The sequence below is a fragment of the Macaca thibetana genome, chromosome 8 (assembly GCF_024542745.1).
Source record: "Macaca thibetana thibetana isolate TM-01 chromosome 8, ASM2454274v1, whole genome shotgun sequence".
NCBI classification, from domain to species: domain Eukaryota; kingdom Metazoa; phylum Chordata; class Mammalia; order Primates; family Cercopithecidae; genus Macaca; species Macaca thibetana.
In genome coordinates this window covers 25,512,994-25,534,082 of record NC_065585.1, presented here as the reverse complement: position 1 = coordinate 25,534,082, position 21,089 = coordinate 25,512,994, and the positions used below count along the sequence as shown (strand labels likewise).

At 38.3% G+C, this 21,089-nt stretch overlaps 1 protein-coding gene and 1 non-coding gene across 11 annotated transcripts in view; one reads left to right on the top strand and one right to left on the bottom strand.

Annotated features, from left to right (window-relative positions):
- The window catches only part of ENPP2 (ectonucleotide pyrophosphatase/phosphodiesterase 2), a 125,177-nt gene that overhangs the window by 79,722 nt on the left and 24,366 nt on the right, over window positions 1-21,089 (bottom strand). For 6 of the 10 annotated variants that reach the window (XM_050802092.1, XM_050802094.1, XM_050802093.1 and 3 more), the window contains exon 2: window positions 8,280-8,382. In XM_050802092.1, coding sequence (XP_050658049.1) covers window positions 8,280-8,382 — 103 coding nt within the window. Of the gene's footprint in view, window positions 1-8,279; window positions 8,383-8,602; window positions 8,754-21,089 lie in introns of those variants that run through there. The other 4 variants (XM_050802099.1, XM_050802100.1, XM_050802101.1 and 1 more) reach the window with 4 other exon arrangements.
- LOC126961916 (small nucleolar RNA SNORD55/SNORD39) lies at window positions 1,379-1,456 on the top strand. The gene has a single exon (XR_007728496.1). It is a non-coding gene; the product is annotated as a small nucleolar RNA SNORD55/SNORD39 (small nucleolar RNA).

Below are 21,089 nucleotides of genomic sequence, written 5' to 3'. Positions count from 1 at the left end.
ACTTATGTACAAAATATATAGTGTATAATATATGTCTGTGTGGGTATATGTACATATGTATGAAATACATGCCATATATGTGTGTGTGGGTATGTATATATGTACAAAATATATATCATATAATAGATGTGTGTCTGGATATGTGTATATATGTACAAAATATATACCATATATGTGCATGTGGGCTTGTGTATCTATGTATAAAATATATACCACATAATATATGTAAATATCCTAACAAATATTATTGACATGCGATTTATAATTTTTCTTATTTACATGCTTATGAATTTTTCATTTTTATAATTCATATGTCTTACTTTTAAAATCAAGAAAAAGCAAGAAGCAGGAGGAGAACAGATGTTAAATATCACTTCTAGGTTCGCCCAAGCCATTTATCTGAACATTCTTTGTCCTTTGTCCTCATTAAAGTCAGAGTCATCCAATCCCAGGCTTTAAGGCATCAGATCAGTTCAACTAAAGCAAACAGATTGACCAGACCATGAGATGTGAAACACTTTTGCATGGTTGCTCCTAGGATGTTGAAAGACATACAAACCATACCAGTTCAGTTTAGAAAATAATATTCATTTCCAATGCAGAGGTCCATAAACCACATTTTTCTATTGTCTTTGACCAACCTATCAACAGTGCATGCTGAACCATAAGAAACCATGGAGGCAGGAGGGGTTGAGAAGTAAAAAAAAAAAAATGAAAAAAAATAGAGAAAGTCCTACAGTAAAAATAAATATAAGGAAAGTACTTACAATAGAATATTCCTTAAGGATACCGCTTAGATAGACTCATTTCAACATCTATCTAGTAAATTTTCAGTAGAATTCATTCCCATGAGCTGCTTAAATAAATAAGCTTAAATAAATAAGCTTAGCTATGCTGATAGCTGAGATACTTCAAAGAGATCTAAAGGCAATTTGTTTACAGATGTGCGGTTTTCCTGTATGCATTTGAAATTGTCCTGCAACCACGCGCCTTGCTTTCCTTCATCATAATCATCTCTTCCCTGTGTCTTTCATTCCTTTTTTTTTTTTGAGATGGAGTTTTGCTCTTGTTGCCCAGGCTGGAGTACAATGGTGCAATCTCAGCTCACTGTAAGCTCTGCCTCCCAGGTTCAAAGGATTCTCCTTCCTCAGCCTCCTGAGTAGCTGGGATTACAGGCACTCACCACCACACCCAGCAATTTTTGTATTTTTAGTAAAGACAGCTAATTTTTTGTATTTTTAGTAGAGACAGGGTTTCACCATGTTAGCCAGGATGGTCTCCATCTCCTGACCTCGTGATCCGCCCGCCTCGGCGTCCCGAAGTGCTGGGACTACAGGCTTGAGCCACCATGCCTGGCCTAACTCTTTTAAACAGAGCGAGTGTATGGTAACACCTCAGTAATGCCACACACTGCTGTGTGCAATGGAAAAGACAATCTTGATGAGTTGAGTGTACAAAAAATAAATAAATAAAATGATTAAATTAACAAATAAATAAAATAGAACAATAGAGTGGAATATTCACTCTGCCTTTCCAGGGTCTATTCCATCCCAGCCATCTTCTTTCATGACAAGCTCTAGTCCCAACTGTTTTCCTAGGAGTTCTGCAATCCACCTTTATATTCTTTTTTTAATCATTTTTTTATGGATGAATAATAGAGGTACATAGTTTTGGGGTGATAATACATTCATGTAGTTGATAAAAATCAAGTCAGTATACTTGGAGTGTCCACGTTCCCTGTCCTTCTCCCTGCACCCAGGCTAAGGTGTTTAAAATCAAGAAAAAGCAAGAAGCAGGAGAATGATGTTAAATCTCATTTCTAGGCTCACCCAAGCCATCTATCTGAACATTCTGCTCATCCCTTAGTCCTTTGTTCCTGCATGCATTTGAAGTTTTTAGGACTTCTCTCTTTATTGTACCTGATGTAAGGTCAAATAGGGAAAGATTATCTGATTTATTAGAAGTCTGAGCTTTAAAATCTGTTGTCTTCCTTTACTTGACCTAAATCAAGAGAACATTGATATAAGCACTTCAGATGCATAACTTATTGAGAGGTGGGATGAAAACTGAAACATCAATGAACCTGTGGTATCCCAAACTTTTCATCATTACTGAGATCACCATAAAAACTCAGAAAACAACTAAAACAAACAAACAAACAAACAAAAAGTACTCTCAAATGTATCAAGGCAGAAATATGTGATAAGTATGAGACTTGGAATTTCTTATGAGGTATTTGCTAATACCTTTATGAGATTCAAATTCTGTTGCTGTCTTATAAATTACATGTTTAACTAATTAACACCATTAAAAATGATATTATTTTACTTCAAAGATGCAAGTCAATTCCAGAATCTTGAAAAACAAATGTTTATAGTTTTATATAGTGTTCTTTTTAAAAATAGAGACCTCAAATTTTAAAATACACATATGTACATATATGACATGTATAACAACAATGCAATGCATTTCTTATTTTTCACAAAAGCATAATTTCATGATTTAAAGAAACACCAAGGTAAAACGTACTTTATTTCATTCAAATTCATAATTCTGACAGAAACAGGTACAATTACTTTTACTTAAGTCAACTTAATGTCTAAAATATTCCATCTTACAATATGTATAAAGAGGTAGGGTTGTAGAATTCTTGTGCCAGCCGGGCACGGTTGCTCATGTCTGTAATCCCAGCACTTGGGGAGGCCAAGGCAGGCCGATCACCTGTGGTCGGGAGTTCGAGACCAGCCTGACAAACATGGAGAAAACCTGTCTCTACTAAAAATACAAAATTAGCCGGGCATGGGGGTGCATGCCTGTAATCCCAGCTAGGGCTGAGGCAGGAGAATCGCTTGAGGCAGAAGTTGCGGTGAGACGAGATCATGCCATTGCACTCCAGCCTGGGCAACAAGAGTGAAACTCCATCTCAAAAAACAACCACGAAAAAAGAATTCTAGTGCCATTTGTTCCATAATATACAAATAATAATAATAATAATGATTTAAATTATTGGAAGGAGCCTAACCGATGACAAAAGTTATAGCCAAAACACTACTTCATCTTAGGCTCAATCATATTTCCCTCTAAATCCCCCCCACAAGATGCAAATACTCAAATCTGGATGATGGCCAATAGAAGAGGCAGTATTTAAGTCTGGAAACATTTAGCTTAGCCTAAAGCTGGAAGGTTCTTCTAAGCTTTGTCTGCTCCTGTTTATGATACTGCTGTCTATCTGTTCCTCCCATTCTCCTTGGTTCTTAGCCCAGGTGTTTCCTGAAAGTGAGAGTAAAACCTTAAAATGTGTTACCAGCTGTGGTTATACCACCTCCTTTTCTCAAGAGCGTTAAAACAGGACAAGTTCCCCTGTGTCTGCTGCCCCGTTTGAAGCATAACCCACAGGGCAAGGCAGAGGACAGTGTGCGTGGCATTCAAGATGCTGCCCAGCTCTAGAATTAATACTGTATTATGTCTCTTCTGGAGTATATGGTTCATTCTTTCTGGTCATACTTTTTCTGTATTGAATTTGCCATTTTTTCTTGATGCTTCTGACCTCACTTGTAGTAAATAAAGCTTACATACAGGCCTACATGTCAGTATCTTTGCTTCCTAAAGACATCACTTTTTATAAACATCCATTACTGCAACATCACTGTACTCTTCTCTTCACAGCTGCTAGGCCAGATTTCATAAACTTTTTTTTTTTTAATAAATAGGTCCACCTGGGAAGTTTTTAAACACCCGTGCTTTCAAAACATTTATAAATACAATGTCCTGACCAGGCTCAGTGGCTCATGCCTATAATCCTAGCAGTCTGGGAGGCCGGGGCAAGTGGATCACCTGAGGTCAGGAGTTTGAGACCAGCCTGGCTAACATGGTGAAACCTCATCTCTACTAAATATACAAAAATTAGCCGGGTGTGGTGACGGGCGCCTGTAATCCCAGCTACTCGGGAGGCTGAGGCAGAAGAAGCGCTTGAACCTCGGAGGTGGAGGCTGCAGTGAGCTGAGATCACGCCACCGCACTCCGATCTGGGTGACAGAATGAGACTGTCTCTCTCAAAAAATAAATGCATACATACATACATACATACATACATACATACAATGTCCTCATATAGAGCTCACAAACTAGAAGGAAAAAAAAAGATTTCTATGTAATTGAAGTTAAAAGTGAAAAACTTTAATTCAACATCTAAACCACTTAAATAGAATTGAATGGTCATCAGTAGCATAAATCTGAATGATTTGCACATCTGCTACCAAACAATGAAATGTTGTCATTTAAAATTAAAGGTATTGTTATCTCAATAAGGTATAAGTTTAAACACTGGTCTTCAAACCTAATTGAAGATTAATTAAATGCATTATCATACACTTAACACCTTACAGTTCTCATCAGCCTTAAAGGCATTTTCAAAAACTTTTTCAGATAAATAAAAGCAACTTTATCCCCGTTTTCCTGGTTGGAAAATTAGATCTCTAGGCCTTGTATAAGTTAGCAAAGGCCTGGATAAAATTTTAGATCATCTTACTGTAACTACAGTATGTTTTTCATTAACAAACGATTTTTTCAAATTTTTGTACATAGGTTTCAAATTTTAGAAGTTCTTTTCAAAATATAATTTTGGGGAATATTTGCTGATTTTATTGATTCAAAAATCTAGGCTGAATTTCATGGAAGACTGAGGTTTCTGAGTATGTAAACTAGATAGAGGAGTCTCTATAGTTTTCAGATAAATGAAAAATCACTACACTACAGCTCCATTTAACCAAGCACTGAAAAATCTGTACCCTCCTTAGCTTCCAGTTCAGATAATTTCATTCCATTGACTTAAACTCCCTAATTTCTACGTGAAATTTCACATAAAGCCCCATGAGAGGATATTCCTCACGACAGAGTTTTGCTCACCGAGCAAATGGCTGATCTATGTCCCCTTTACAGTTTCCTACATTCTCCTGTGCCAACATTTAAACAGCTTTTCATTGTAGAGCAAAATTTCTAAAATTATCAAATGAACATAAACCTTCTCACTCCTAGTACCATTTTCTGATTTCCCTATGAGTCTCAAAGAAAAGGTTTACCCATAAAGTTGTTAGAGACAGTCTACATTTCATATGAACCTATGAATTTCATTCACATACTTTTCAACTTTCCTTTCAAGCCACTAAAAACAAGGATGAATTAAACTGAGCTTTTAAGTCTCTGTTAGCCAGCTATTCACAAGCTCACAAATTTTCTTTTGTCTTTTAATAATTAAAGTACTTACATATCAAAGAGGATATTCTATTTCCACCTGGAGACAGTTTCTAAATCACAAGTTTCAATGAAATAGACTCCTGCATAACACCACAAACATACACACTGCAAGCACACATGAGTACGCAGACACCTGTAGACAAATAAATTCTCTTGCAGTCTTAAAGGCAAATCAAGTGGGCCACCTCAGACATATAAGACAAAGATGTCAAACTAAATCGCAGGTTTATATTTTCTTTGAAAATTTATTCTAGCCATCTCACTATCTCATTCACCTGAATGCCCATTGTATTTACCCAACAGAATTATAAGTAGCTTTTCCCATTTCATGTCTCCTAATAAATCTATAAATCTTTTATGACCTGGTATAAAAAATCCTGTTCAGCCATTATTTCCTATCCTAACAATAAATCCAGATAACAAGTGTGTTAGTTAATTAATTATAACAGTCTGTTTGCACTGCCACAGCCTTGAAACTAACACCCCAGTCCATAGTACAGCAGCGAGGGTATCCATGTGTGCAGAACATTCTCAGCTATTGTTGAGGACTCTGAGAAGCTATGGTTACTAAACAACTGCATGCTTTTGAATGGTGAATCTCACTCTGATCAATCCAAAGCTAGCCATATATCAATACCCTTTGTGTTCCTTCTATTTGTTGCACTCTTGGAGCACTGAGCTTCCCAGGATTTCTTTGGCGCCTAAAAGTGTTGTTGGAAATGGGCATGGCTGCCTCCCCTCCTAGTGTCTTCTTCTTACAGGCTTATAAAATTCACCCAGTATTTTCTGATGGGAAGGCTTTTCTAATTGTCAGAATAACCAGTCACATGTATCAACTGAGAGAGAGCCTTTCTAAGCATATGCAGCATTTAAAAAGATAAAGATATTTCCACTGTCTACAGTATGCTTTTACCTAGTTTACTAAGTACATCTTTGATTTTTAGTCAGGAGAAATCAACCACAGTTCCTAAAAAGCAGATGAGCTACATCAAAAGAAAAATTAAAAAGTGTTCAGGCATACCCAAACCATACAATTCAGAGTTAAGTTGCATTGTATTCTAAGACTAAGCTTCACATAGTTAAAAGTTTAATAAATTATTTTAGATGATATCATAAAGGCCTAAAATAACCAATGACATAATTAAATAATTCAAGGAGCAAATTCGTGTGCATACTTAAGACCCTTTAGGTTTACAAATTATAATATAGACTATATTATTTTTCTAGAAGTGGCATTTATTCATTAGTTCGTATAGCTGTTCTTATAACATGTGGAAATAATTTACTATACACAAAATATTTTCAAAGACTAATAAATCCAATCTATACTTTTCAAGTTTTCCAGTAGTGAGCACACACATTCAAGAGGCAATGAAACAGAATAATTCCTGGGATTTTTTTTTAATCCAGAAAGAAAAGTAGAAATCATCTAAGTCTGCTCCTCATTGTACCGCTAAGGCAACAGACTTCACAAGTGACTTCCCCACCACCACACAGCAAGTTACAGGACTCCAGGGGACCAGTCTAGGATTTTAATGACCATTTTCCAAAAGAAGTCAATTTTAAAAATAATGAGTGACTCAATTTTGCATTCATTAAGGAAACAGCATTTAATTCTTTCAATCTCAGTTTTAGCCAGAGTAATATATTAAGAGGAAACAGAAAAAAAAAAAAATCCCTTTAGTGTTCATTGAAAAGAACCAGAAGTTGGCTCTCAAGTTGTTAGCTTTCCCACATGACGATGCTAAGGATCTGATTCCCCTGTCAGTTCAGTCACAGTCAGTGTTAATGGGAGTGAAAAAGAGGCCTTTGAAGAGAGCATTTGCTACTAATAAAAACAGCATTCTCTAGCTCAGTGATCCACTGTCCTCTGCCTCCCCAACAGAAGACGGCTCATTTTGTCCATTTGGCTCCCTGGGGCTGCAAGTTTTATGATCTATTTTCTCACTCTTCACCCCAGCCACACCCCACTTCAATTCACTAACTCACTTCTAATATTATTCTTTCAACCTACTGGCATGATTCAAAAGTCACTTAATTGATGTAAGGAAGATTTAGTATTCCATCAATGTATGTGTCCTAACTTGGTTAATAATAAAATTTCAAGCTGGCTAAACAGAGGCACGTGATGGTTAACAGTCAGATCAAGAAATACAGAGAAACACAAAATTCACAGGAAGACAGACAAACATGCTGGGATGTCAGGAAAAGTCCAGAAAATATTGCTCCCTAGAGTGCCCACTACTTAAAATGTAATTTTTTATTTCTAAAACCATCACGAGCTCCAATTTCCAGGAAATTAACCAACTCATTACTTAAGACCTGGTCAGTTAAGCCCCCTCTGTCTGCACAAGGAGCTCCTTTATGAGAACACTATATGGGAACACTACTTACCGTGTAGTGTATTGTAAAAAGAAACTCTTTCACTTTGGTTCTATTAAGTCAAGGTACACTATTAAAACTTATCTTTCCTTTGCCAAAAGAAAACACAATGAGGACAAATCAATCTTGAAAACTCTTTAAGCACCTCCTGTCTTTTATGGTTTTTCAATTTTAAGTAAATCTTAAAGTCCTCAATTTCTGAAGTTTCATAAAGATAGCTCACTGCCTTTTGTACTTCCATTCCTTTTTCCTATGTCAGAACTTTCTGGTGGCAAATACAACATCCTATATTATGTGACAGCAAATCAGACTTGGGTAGCTCCAATATTAAACCAACACCTGTTCTCACCACTTCTACTTTAGCCTTGTCTGTGAACAAGAGCTTTAATTGTATCCTAACATTTACAAATTTGAGTACAAAAATGGAAACAGCCAGTTACGAGACAATCATAAATGTTCTCTAATGAAAACCACACTCTTCCACCTGAATTATACACATAAGTGGTTTTACTCAGAGAAATTTAGGACTAACTTAGTTATACTGCAAGACTGTATTAAAGATAAATATTTTAATAAGCTTACATTGATTACACGGTATGCAATATTTTTAAAGAATTGAAAATGCAAATCATTTCGACACTTACCTGTAGGAGGGCCTTCCTCCCATCCTTCTGCTCTCTTAATTCTATGTGCAGTGAATCCTAAGCAGATATTGACTCCAATGGCAAAAGTGAACAGGGATATTATCTAAGAGAATAAAGAGATCAAGTTGTCAAATACAGCTGGACAAGACTAAATCAAATTACACGAAGGCGATTCAAATGGCTTCAATATCACCACCCAATCCTACCACTTCCAAATTGCATAATAAGGTGCTATCTTAATTTGCACAACAAAAAGGAGAATGCCAGTCAGTCACTGATTCTGAAGATCAAGCATGTCCCCTGTCATTCCTCCGTTCTCCCACCTGACACGACTGGAACGAGCTCCTCCTTGCCATGTCGAGGATTCTTGGAAAGCCCTTTGCAGCGTGTTCTCTTTGCCTTCACGGAGTGCACTGGCTTGGGGCTCCGGGTTTAGTCTATTAACTGTAAGCAATCCCACCTGGGAGGTTGACAGACTTCTCTGATTTGTCCAGAGCTTGATTACATCACAGGGTGTTCACAAATCGCAGCTCTGAGCATAAGAGGTTTAAGCTCTCATCCCACCCCCCCCATCCCCGCCCCCTTACAGGTCCCTCCCCTAACCCACAGACACTTTCATGTGGTATCCTCTGGCAACAGGAGGGTTTCTTACATTGCCGTGGCCCATAACAGTGCATGTTCATTTTCCTTTCCTCACAAAAACATGATTTGTCAAAAAGAAACCAAATGCATTTCATCCGATAAAAAGGAAACAGAGCAGTGCATGGGCTTTCCAAACCAGCTTTAAGCTTTTAAGGTTTACAATGCAGTCATTCAATGGCGTCAACCTCACCGCTTTATTTTTTTAAGCAAGGAAAGTTTTATCCTTTATAAACCTAATAACGTTCCTGTCTTTCCTATCTATTTATTTTGCTGCCAGTTTGAGCGACCCTGTCCCTAGTATCATATTCTCAGCTACTTCTGCCTCCTTGAAAGTTTCTCATGATGAAATTTCGCAAAATTGTAACTAGCATAAAAGATAACATTATTTTCCCCATGCTGTCGTTCAAGTTTAGAGAAGTAACTTTTATCAAAATACTGGAAATGCCAGCCACGCAGCATAAAGTCCTTCTGCCCTGGGAGGACGGACAAAATAACTTCAGTCTCTGCTTCTTCTTCTTCCCGAAAAGACTGTCAGCTTGTTTGGGGCGGGAGGTGGGGGGGTGGGGGGTGGCAGGGGGGGTGAGGGGGTGGGGGGGTGGCGGGGGGCGGGAGGAGCGGCGGGGCACGGTGGGGAGGGGGGCGGTTTTTGAGACGCGGATGTGTGGGGGGAAGGGGATGGCCTGGGAAGCTTTATTAGCAATTGAATTTAGGAAGGAAATCTCAATGGCAGCAATAATTGAAATGTAAAGAATTGTTTCCCTAGTTATTTCTTGGTTAAATGTAGCCACCAAGTACTGTGTCCTTTGAGGCTATTGTGGCTACTAAAGTTTCTTTACTAAGCAATTTGGCAACCAGCACACTTTCAAAAGAAAAAATCAAGGCCTCTAAATCGGAAAGTTGTTTAAATATTACATGCCTTCAGGATTCAAATGAGGGAAGATTTGTTTTTGGCCTCTTCCTCAGCAGGTCCAGAGACCATCTTTCTTGCACAGCGCATGTGTTCGTGTGTAAACAAATACGAGACTTACCATGCAACAAATTACTAACAGAGTAGTGGCTCTGCTCAAATAAAACATGATAGCACAAAAGCAAAAACTTGTTTATAGGGGGTTGTATAGTAGGCCTGGGTTTCATTATAGATTCTTAGAATCTAGTAATACCTAATTGAAAAGAAGAAAACATATATACTGCCAAACTGTTCATTGCCTTTCTAAAATCCTTTTAGTTTTGCACTCTTGCAAAGAGGACAGGCTTATACATTTTTATATGTCAGCGTCTTGCTTTTGTCTGTATGCCATACTGAACAAATCTGGAGCAGGGTATTTAGCAAGGCTTATAAAAGATGTCAACTCCATGTAAGATTTTTCTATAATTTATGTTAAATTTCAAGATGCAAGCCTGCCATGATAGAGGAAAACAATAAACCCCAAAGAAAAATATCAAGGCAATCCTGTTATTTCATGACATGCCACAGTGCTCTAAATGTTCAAAAAACAAAAACAAAAACAGCCTCTTCTTTTCCCTCGCCAGAGTCTAACAACTTTTGACTTTGTCTGATTATATTGTATAAACCTAGCTAGAAGACAATGAGGGTTCCCTTGGGAAAAAAGAGTTCAGAAGCTGAATATCATCCATTTATTTTTCTCTTATATGCAGACTATCTGTGCAGGGGGAAAAGCTGTAATAGCCAAGTTCATCTGCTTGTTACCCATTATCCAAAAGAGTTGACCTCAGCCACTATTTCTTTGTTTTTTGTTTTTGTTTGTTTGTTTGTTTTGAGATGGAGTTTCACTCTTGTTGCCCAGGCTGGAGTGCAATGGCTCCATCTCGGCTCACTGCAACCTCCACTCCTGGGTTCACATGATTCCTGTCTCAGCCTCCCGAGTAGCTGGGATAACAGGTGCATGACAACACGCCCAGCTAATTTTTGTATCTTTAGTAGAGACAGGGTTTCACCATGTTGGTCAGGCTGGTCTCGAACTCCTGATCTCAGGTGATCCGCCCACCTCAGCCTCCTAAAGTGCTGGGATTACAGGTATGAACCACCGTTCCCAGCCCTCAGCCACTATTTCTGTTAACCGTTCTGCCAAAGAACTTTGTCTTTTACCAGCTTGTCGTGCATAAGGAACGTGTTAACATACATACATGCACATACACAAGCACACATGTGCATACACACATCATTTTGCCACAGTTAAACAGATTTTTACTGCAAGATTATTGTTATAAATTAACTGTCAGGAGAATGACCAAGATGACCAAAGTCCCTACCTCGACTATCAAATTAACTACAAAATAAAATTATCCCTCATTACCTAAAACTGAAAAAAACAAAAAAGCCTGATAATGCATAAAGTAGGTTGAGAAATTCAATTAAAATGACTGGAATTTGTCCAAAACCTTTTGTAAGAAAACTAAATTACCAGAGGTTCACTTGCTACGATGTTTAAGATTTTGTAATAAGGACCCATGTGGCTGGCTCAGTAAACAAGAAGTGCATAAGAAAGACTGAAAAATTAGCTTCCAACATGGTTTATTAACCCAGCCATATTTCAGAGAACACTGCCCCCTGGCAGAAAAAAACCTAGAACTAGAAACAAATCTTTCAACAGTCTCAGTCCCTACAAATCATTCTGTGGTTTTCAAACTTTATTGGGCATCAGAATCACCCTGGAGGCTTGTTTAAAATGCTGAGGTTTATGCCCTGCTTATCAAGATCCTGATTCATTAGGTCTGGCAGGTGGAGAGAAGAAAGAGGAGTTTAGAGGTCAGACAAGAACTGGCACAATAGGTTATTTTGATGGAAGTCGGATAAGAACCACATTTATGGAGATAAGACCTGGTTCCTGCAGCAGATGTGATTGACTGGCTTCAACAATTGTGGTCTGGCAGGAAAATTCAACCTAGGGATAAACAAAAACTATGTTTCCCAGATAGGAAAAACTGACAGCTAGAGGATCATATCCACTGAGAGGAGGAACTGGCAGTTAGATCATCTGAGGTCCTCCTGATTTCAGACATCCAGGCAGCACATAATATAGAGCTTTAATTTTAGGCCATGCTCCACTTGATGCCTTGAACTATTTATAACTGCATGATGACCTGAGACTTCTAGGAAATCTAGAAGTTTTGCTTCTCAATTTCTCCATTACTTCCTTCTTTGGGGTTTAAATGACTTTTTGGTATACTTTTTTGAATATCCATTTTCAAGCTCACCACTTCTTTCTTCTGCCTGCTCAAATGTACTGTTAAATCACTCTAGTAAAATTTTTTATTGAAGTTAGTGTACTTTTCTGCTCCAGAATTTCTATTTGTTTATTTTTTGAATTATTTGTTTACTGACATACTTTGTTTAGGGAAACTGTTCTCTTCATTTGCTTTACTTTTTGTTCATGTTTTTATTTCTAGCTTTTTAAATATGCTGATGATGGTTGACATAAAGCCTTTGTCTAATAAATACAATATCCATGTTTCCTCAAAAAAAATGATAAGTACCACATTTAGAGAAGTAGAGCATTATAATAAATTACTTTGAATTAATTTATTTATGCCTTGCATATTGAATTGTTTGGTCTAATTCATAGTGGAATTTTAATGTTATTAATAGCATTCACTATTAATTGGACAATAAAGTTTAGATCTCTTAAAGACAAACTATGGCTTTTCCTCCAGGGGACTCATCTCCGAACTGTAAGAAGCAGAGTAGTATTTTATTTGCTTTGCTGGTGACACAAAGCAGCAGTGTGTGTATTGCTTAATTGTAATACAGTAGTTACATTTATATAAATGTACAATCTATCTTTTCATGAAATTATTCTATGAGTCCTTGTTCCCTAGCCCTGATGAAGATAAGAGGGCTTGAGGTTAACAGTGAGATTTGAAAGATAAGTGATAGAGGGTTATCATTCTTGCTTCCTGAAGTAATTAATTATCAAGAACTGATTGAAACTGTATGTACATCCAGAGTTTCTCATTATGCAGAATTGGCATCACTCAATTTAACATTATTCCCAGAATAATCCTAAGATTATGTATGATATTAGACAATTATTAACCATGTCATTTTCTGTAGTATCATTTAGCAATAACTATAGCACATACACTACAAAAGTAAGAAAACACCATAGATAGTCTTCTTATTCTATCTTAAAAGTCTGTTGTCTTGTTTTTAAGTTTTGCTGTGGTTGAAAGCTATTAGAAAATTCAGATTAAAACTGGACAACAGCCGGGCGCGGTGGCTCACGCCTGTAATCCCAGCACTTTGGGAGGCCGAGGCGGGAGGATCACAAGGTCAGGAGATCGAGACCACGGTGAAACCCCGTCTCTACTAAAAATACAAAAAAATTAGCCGGGCGCGGTTGTGGGCGCCTGTAGTCCCAGCTACTCGGGAGGCTGAGGCAGGAGAATGGCGTGAACCCGGGAGGCGGAGCTTGCAGTGAGCCGAGATCGCGCCACTGCACTCCAGCCTGGGCGACAGAGCGAGACTCCGTCTCAAAAAAAAATAAAAAATAAAAATAAAAATAAATAAAAAAAATAAAACTGGACAACAATCTTTGCAAAAGAATTGACTAGTCTAAACTGAGCAGAAAATTTTGATGGCTAATAGAGGGACAAGCTGGCTCAATTGCTCCCACAATCCAGGGCTGCAAATATGTATAAGTCTTACAATTACAATTCTAAACCACAGAAGCAAAGTTTTATGGGTAGTCTATGGTCCCACAGGATTCTCCAGCAGAAGAACGGCATATACCTGTCCAAATGCAAATTAGCCTGTGCTATTAATTGTTACACAATCGAAAGCTGACATCAACACTGTTGCATCTTTCAATGATTTTAACTTACGGCATAAATTTTATGCATTACATTTACTCCCTATGGAATCTAAGTATGATCCCCGACACCAGAACAATCTCTGCCCTGTATGAATATTGCACAAATATTCATTAGCTTCTACAATGTACCAAGCACTCTTCTGGGAACCAGTTGTACTATGTAGGGAGCTGGCCCACACATAGCTCCTACTCTCCACATTCATCAAGTAGGCACAGAAATAAATGTAAAGTTACAACTCTGGAAAATGAAGAAATATAGAGGTAAATCACTATTTGGGCAAATATCATTCAGATTACCTAGTCAAGAGAGTCAGAGAAGAATTTGTGGAGTAAGTGTTCATTGAGCTGTGATTGGAAGGGTGTGTGGGAGTCAGTAACCAGATTAGGAGAGGAGCAAAGAATTCCAGACAGAGGAGAGAGAACCGACAAAGATTCTGCGTAAGATGGAGGCATGGCACATCCACAAGACAAAAAGGCAGCCAGTCTGACTAGCGCAGGGAGAGCAAAAGTTAGTATAAGAGAAGTGAGACTGGAGAGGTTAACAGAGGCCAGTCATGTGGGGCCTCTGAGGTCATGTTAGGTGATACTGTCTTTATCCTAAAGGCAACAAAAAGCCCTTAAAAGGCTTAAGCAGGGGGAGGCTTAATCAGATTTTGAAGCATTAATCTCTGTACGGTGTAGATATGAATCAGAGGAAGTCAAGAATGGATATAGTAGATCAGTTTGGAAACTTTGGCAGTAAGCCAGACAAAAGATCACGACAGCTTGCACCAAGGAGGCTATGGCAGCGTGGAGAGGAAGACAAGTGGGGGAGTTAGGAAAAAAGACTTGTTAATGAACTGGATATGGGAGTTGAGGGGCAGAAAGGTATTAAGTGTGACTCCTGAATTAATAGATACTTAATGATTATGATAACCATATATATACGCAGTGAAGTCACTTCTTTTCAATTAGATCATAAGAAAGATATGGAGATAGGTATCCATTTGCTAACATCCTAGAATTAAATAGTTAAAATAAGGCACAGAGCTAATAGCTTTAAAACACTTTCTGCTGTGACTGGAGATTACTAAAATATATATGTGTGTGTATATATATATATATACACACTCACACATATATATACATATATACACACACATATATACATATATACACACACATATATATACATATATACACATATACACACACATATATATACATATATACACATATACACACACACACACACATATATACTGGACTTTAAACACTAAAAATGCATTTATTCATATTGAGGTTTTAAAAAGCATTCCCCCCCAGGAAATAACTCAGCTTTGTTCCTAACTCTAGCTCATAATAAAACATTTTTAAAAACTCAAAACTCAACGTAACTATTTCTTTTCAGCTACTCTAAACCCTGCATGCTAAGTGTCCAGATGAATGGAGAACATTTCCCCCTTGCAGAAGGGCTGAGTCGCCAGCAGGCTTGTAAGCCACAGGAAGTTTTTCATTTATGAGCCTAGTTTGTAATGTGTCTATGTGATATATGAACACAAATGAGTGACAGGATAATTAGGAAAAACAACTGTATTACCGAAAGTTTTACCCTAGGGTTGGCGACTCCCATATTTTACCCTCCAGTCTCACTCACATAGGCAGGCTACAAACTCCACTTGCAGATAAAGAAATGGAGGTTCGAAGAGTATGGGACATCTCCAAAATGGTCAAATAATTGACTGAGCCAGTTCTAAAACCCAGGTCTCCTATGCCAGCTCAGTCCTCTTTCCATTGCAGCGTGACGCCTCTCTACTACACCACACGAGGGCCTCCACTCAACATGTCCAAAATGCAGATACCTACACAACCAGTTCACCCTCCCGATTTCACTTCTTTTCAGGAAAACCTTAAATTCAATTCACTTTTTGTTCATTTCAATCCTTTCCTCCCTTTTTTCTTGCCAGACACCATGTCTACAGATTCTAGTTAATAATGACAACTACTGCCATCCATTATCAGGTGCTGTTAGTTACTAAATTATCTTCCTATGTGATAACGTTCAGGTTCATCCCTTCAGCTTCATTATTCTGGACACACATTAGAAGGTTCTCTCACAGCCAGGCGCGGTGGCTCACGCCTGTAATCCCAGTACTTTTGGAGGCCAAGGCAGGTGGACCTGAGGTTGGGAGTTCGAGACGACCCTGACCAACATGGAGAAACCCCATCTCTACTAAAAATACAAAATTAGCCGGACGTGGTGGCACATGCCTGTCATCCCAGCTACTCGGGAGGCTGAGGCAGGAGAATCACTTGAACCCAGGGGGCAGAGGTTGCGGTGAGCTGAGATTGCACCATTGCACTCCAGCTAGGCAACAGGAGCGATATTCCATCTCAAAAAAAAAAAAAAAGGTCCTTCATAACTGCTCTTCCTGTTTGTACTCTCTGTCCCTCTGACCACCATTTCATTAAGTTCTCTTTTATAATTTATTCCCATTCATCACCCAGAGAGCCCTAAACAATATGCAAATCTAATGATTATCCTCCCAAACTTAAAACTTTTCTGTTTGGCTGCCTATCAAAGCAGTTCTCAAAGTATGGTCCCTGGACCAGCAAGGTTAGAATCACCTGGAAACTTGTTAGAAGTGCAAATACTTGGAGCCTGCCTCTTACCTACTGAATCAGAAACTCTGGGGTAAAGTCCAGAATCTGGTTTCACAACTCCACCAGGTGCTTCTGATGCGATTTTAAGGACCACTGACCTAGAGGGTAAGTTCAAGCTGCTTAACCAGGCCCATAGGACCCTAGCTCCAAAACTAAACTCCCTGAATTCAAATCCCAGCAAGACCACAGTTTAACTGTGAGACCTTATATGACCCTTAGGCAAATGACTTCTCCATCCTAAAACTCAGTTTTCTTGTCTGTTTCCATCTCATAGGATTCTTGAGAGTATTACATGAAATAATCCATGTAAATCACCTAGCACAATGCCCAGCATAGAATAGTGTTCATAAATGTTAAGTTTTCTTAATTAGAGAACTATTTTCTGTTCCTTGATCAAGTTGTACTCTTTCATACCTCCATTCCTTAACATACGTTGTTGCTTTGGCCTAGAATGCCCTTCTCCACCTAATTTCCCTGGCAAACACCAACATATTTATGAAAATTCAAGTCAGGTGTCACTCTGCTGTGAGCCTCCCCAGTTTTGCCCTCCTGTTCACACAGAACAACAATGGGCTGTGTTACCATATTGTTTGTAATCTCCTTTTTGTTTGTTTGTTTTTTGAGACGGAGTCTCACTCTGTCGCCCAGGCTGGAGTGCAGTGGCATGATCTTGGCTCACTGCAAGCTCCGCCTCCTGGGTTCAAGCAATTCTCTGCCTCAGCCTCCCAAGTAGCTGGGATTACCGGCGCCCGCCACCATGCCTGGCTAATTTTTGTATTTTTAGTAGAGACGGGGTTTCACCATCTTGGCCAGGCTGGTTTTGAACTCTTGACCTCGTGATCCACCCACCTCAGCCTCCCAAAGTGCTAAGATTACAGGGGTGAGCCACTGCGTCCAGCCTGTCTGCAATCTCTTTTAAGACAGCTCTATCCCTTTTGATCTCTCCAAATGCAGGGACCAGTTATCCTTGCACTTCACAGAGCTTTGCACCCTGCCTGGAATATAATAGGAACACAATAAATATTTCCCAAGTAAACTACTTGGCACAAAGAAATTTGACTTGTAGTCCTTCCTCTGTTACTAGCTTTGTCACTGCAAACCCAAGTCTCTTCACTTGTAAAGGAGAGTTAGCAGGCTAAGCGACTTTTAGCCATTTTTTTAACATTAAAATTTTGTTTCCAAATAAAATCTTAAAATGAATACTTTTCTCTCTTAGGGTTCCCTGTTTTTTCAGTATTTCTTGTCTCCGCAATGAGAGCGTAAATTCTTAGAGAGCAGGGGAAAAAAGCAATGTGCTATGGAGAATAAGGGTTTGGATTCTGTGGCCAGGCACAGTGGCTCAAACCTGCAATCCCAGCACTTTGGGAGGCAGAGGCAGGTGGATCACCTGAGGTCAGGAGATCGATGCCAGCCTGGCCAACATGGCGAAATCCCATCTCTACTAAAAATACAAAAATTAGCTGGGCATGGTGGCGGGTGCCTATAATCCCAGCTACTTGGAAGGCTGAGGCAGGAGAATCACTTGAACCCAGGAGGGAGAGGTTGCAGTGAGCCGAGATTATGCCACTGCACTCCAGCCTGGGCAACAAGAACAAAACTCCATCTTGGGGGAAAAAAAAAAAAAAAAAAGTTTGAATTCTGGAGTCCAACTGCCTTGAGTCTGCCCATTTCAAGCATGAGACCTTGCTTAACTTCTCTAAAACATGAGTTTCTTTTTAAAAATAATTGTTCTTAATGAGAATACTTGGACACAGGAAGAGGAACATCACACACCGGGGCCTGTTGTGGGGTTGGGGGAGTGGGGAGGGACAGCATTAGGAGATATACCTAATGTAAATGACGAGTTAATGGGTGCAGCACACCAACATGGCACATGTATACATATGTGACAAACCTGCATGTTGTATACATGTACCCTAGAACTTAAAGTATAATAAAAAATTTAAAAATAAAAAAATAAAAAGATAATAATTATTCTTTTCACACAGGGTTGATATGAAGACCAAATGATATAATGCATGTTAAGCAAGTATCTCAGTGCTAAAACACCGAAAACAAACAAATATTCCCCATTACTCTATATATAAGAGAGTAAGGTCTGCGTCATCTGCTGTCATGCGCTCAGCATCTTCCAAAGTGCTGGGCATAGAGTGCTTAGTAGTGACATAGGTTCTAAGAAAATCGCTTTATTTTATGGAGAGATTATATGTAAGTAAAGTTAATAATGTTTCAATCCACCTTTTTCACATTCTTTTTAACCTCATGAGAAAATGAGCAGCTCTTATTTGGCAAAGGGTTGGGTGATTCTGGAAACAGCTTTGAAGGACACATTTCAACCACAATCATAAAGCCCCTCCATTTGGATTGGAAAGCCCCAAAAAGTTGAGCTTTAACTCAATGAATGTGTTTGGATTCAAACCTAAAAGGAAGTCTACACTTGCCGCTGCAAAGGTGTCATCACGTGCTTACCAGCACAGTGGAACTGTCTCAGGGAGGAAGCAAAACTGCCATTTCTGTGATTCCCCTTCCCAACAGTGAAGGGCATTCAACAAATTAGGAAGAGAAGACAACTTCCTCTGCCTGATAAAAGGCTTCTACAAAAAATCCAGAGCTAACATCATCATATTTAATGGTGAAAGACTGAATGCTTTCCCCTAAGATCAGGAGCAAGACAAAAATATCTGGTTTTACCACTTCTAGTCAACTTTGTACTTCCAGCCTGAGGAATTAGGCAAATAAGTAAATAAATGAACGCCATCCAAATTGGGAAGGAAGAAATCAAGCTATCTCCATTCACAGATCTTGTATATAGAAAATCCTAAAGAATCTACCACAAATAAAAAGTGAAACTAGTAAAAATGAGTTCATGAATGTTGCTTGAAATAAGACAAAAATACAAAAATCAGTTGTATTTTTATACACTAACAATAGACAATCTAAAAGTTAAGAAGAAAATTACATTTATAATAGTATCAAAGGTCTACAATACTTAGAAATCAATTTGACAAAGTAAGTGAGATTTGCACACTAACCATTAGAGAAAATCATCGAGATATATTAAAGAAGACCTAAATTTGGGAAGATCTGCTTTTTTGTAATTGGAATACATTATTGTCAATATGGCAAGAAAGTGAAAAGATGACCTACAGGATGGAAGAAAATATTTACAAATCATATAACTAATAATGTTCAAATACCTAGAACATACAAAGAACCCTTAGAACTCAACAATAAAAAGACACATAATCCATTTTTTTAAAAATGATCAATGGATTAGCATAGACATTTATCCAAAGAAGATATACAAATGGACAATAAGCAAATGAAAGTTTGTTCAACATCATTAGAAAATGCAAGTCAAAACTGTGAGATATCACTTTACCCCCACTAGGATGCTAAAATTTAAAAGACAGTTAATACAAACTGTTAGAAAGGATGTGGAAAAATAGATTGTAAAATTGTGCAGTCACTTTGGAAAGCAGTTTGGCAGTTCCTTAAAATGTTAAATATAGAGTTACCCATATAACTCAAAAGTTCCACTCTTATATATATACCCAAGAGAAAGTAAACATACTTCCACACCAAACTTTAACACAAATGTTCACAGCAGCATTACCAACTGATGAATGAATAAAAGAAATGGGGTATATCCATACGGTGAAATATTACTCAGCAATGAAAAGGAATGAAGCCTTTATATGTGCTTCAACATCACAAACCTTGAAAACATCACATCACGCTGGGTGAAAGAAGCTAGCCACAAAAGCCACACATTTTATGATTCCATTTATATAAAACATCTAGAACAGGCAAACCCACAGGGGAAAAAAATCGATTGGCAGCTGTCAGATGATGGGGTATTGACCGCTATCAGGAATGAGTTTTTGTTTTGGAGTGATGAAATGTCCTAAAATTGCATAATGGTGATGTTTACACATCTCTGTAAATATATTTAAAACCACTGAAATGTACAGTTTAAAAGAGTGAATTGTATAATATATAAATTATATCCCCAAAAAAGCTGCTATTTTAAAAAAGAACTAATGAGATTATACCAGAAGAGAAGCAAATTCCAAAGCATCTGGATGCACAGAAAAGGAACATTAATCCTGATTTTCAGTTCTCAGGTTCATGCATTCAACGTTGTCCCCAGAGTCAACCCGGCTATCCTCTGAACCTGATGATTAACAGGAGGACTGATGCATTTGAGTCATGGTGTGGACTGCTCTTAATGAGCCCCTGTGTGTGTGATGAAACCCTCTGCATCCCCCAAAATTAGAAGAATTACTGGGACTTTGTCAGAGCAACTTGGCCCTCTGCCATATCTCTTCCACCAGGTTTTCTGTTTCGTTTTACTTTTAAACAAAACAGCCTAGAAGAGACCCTAGTTCTTGCATACACATCTCAAGTATCCTGAAACTTAATGGCAACAAACTGTAAACAGAGTTTGTGAGGCAGTTGTGAGAATTTAAGAACAATAATACCCTTCATTTGAAGAAAACTTCTTTAAAAAAAAAAAAAAAAAAAAAAAGCCCTATGAACCAGAGTTAATGTTAGATAGATCAAGGCTCACTCACTCTTCCAGCTTTGCAATCAATAAAACAGAAAGGCTGTCCATAGATATGTCACAGAGCTAAAGGACCTCTGACAGGGAGATCAGGACAGCTCATATGGCAGATGGGCATGTGTTATA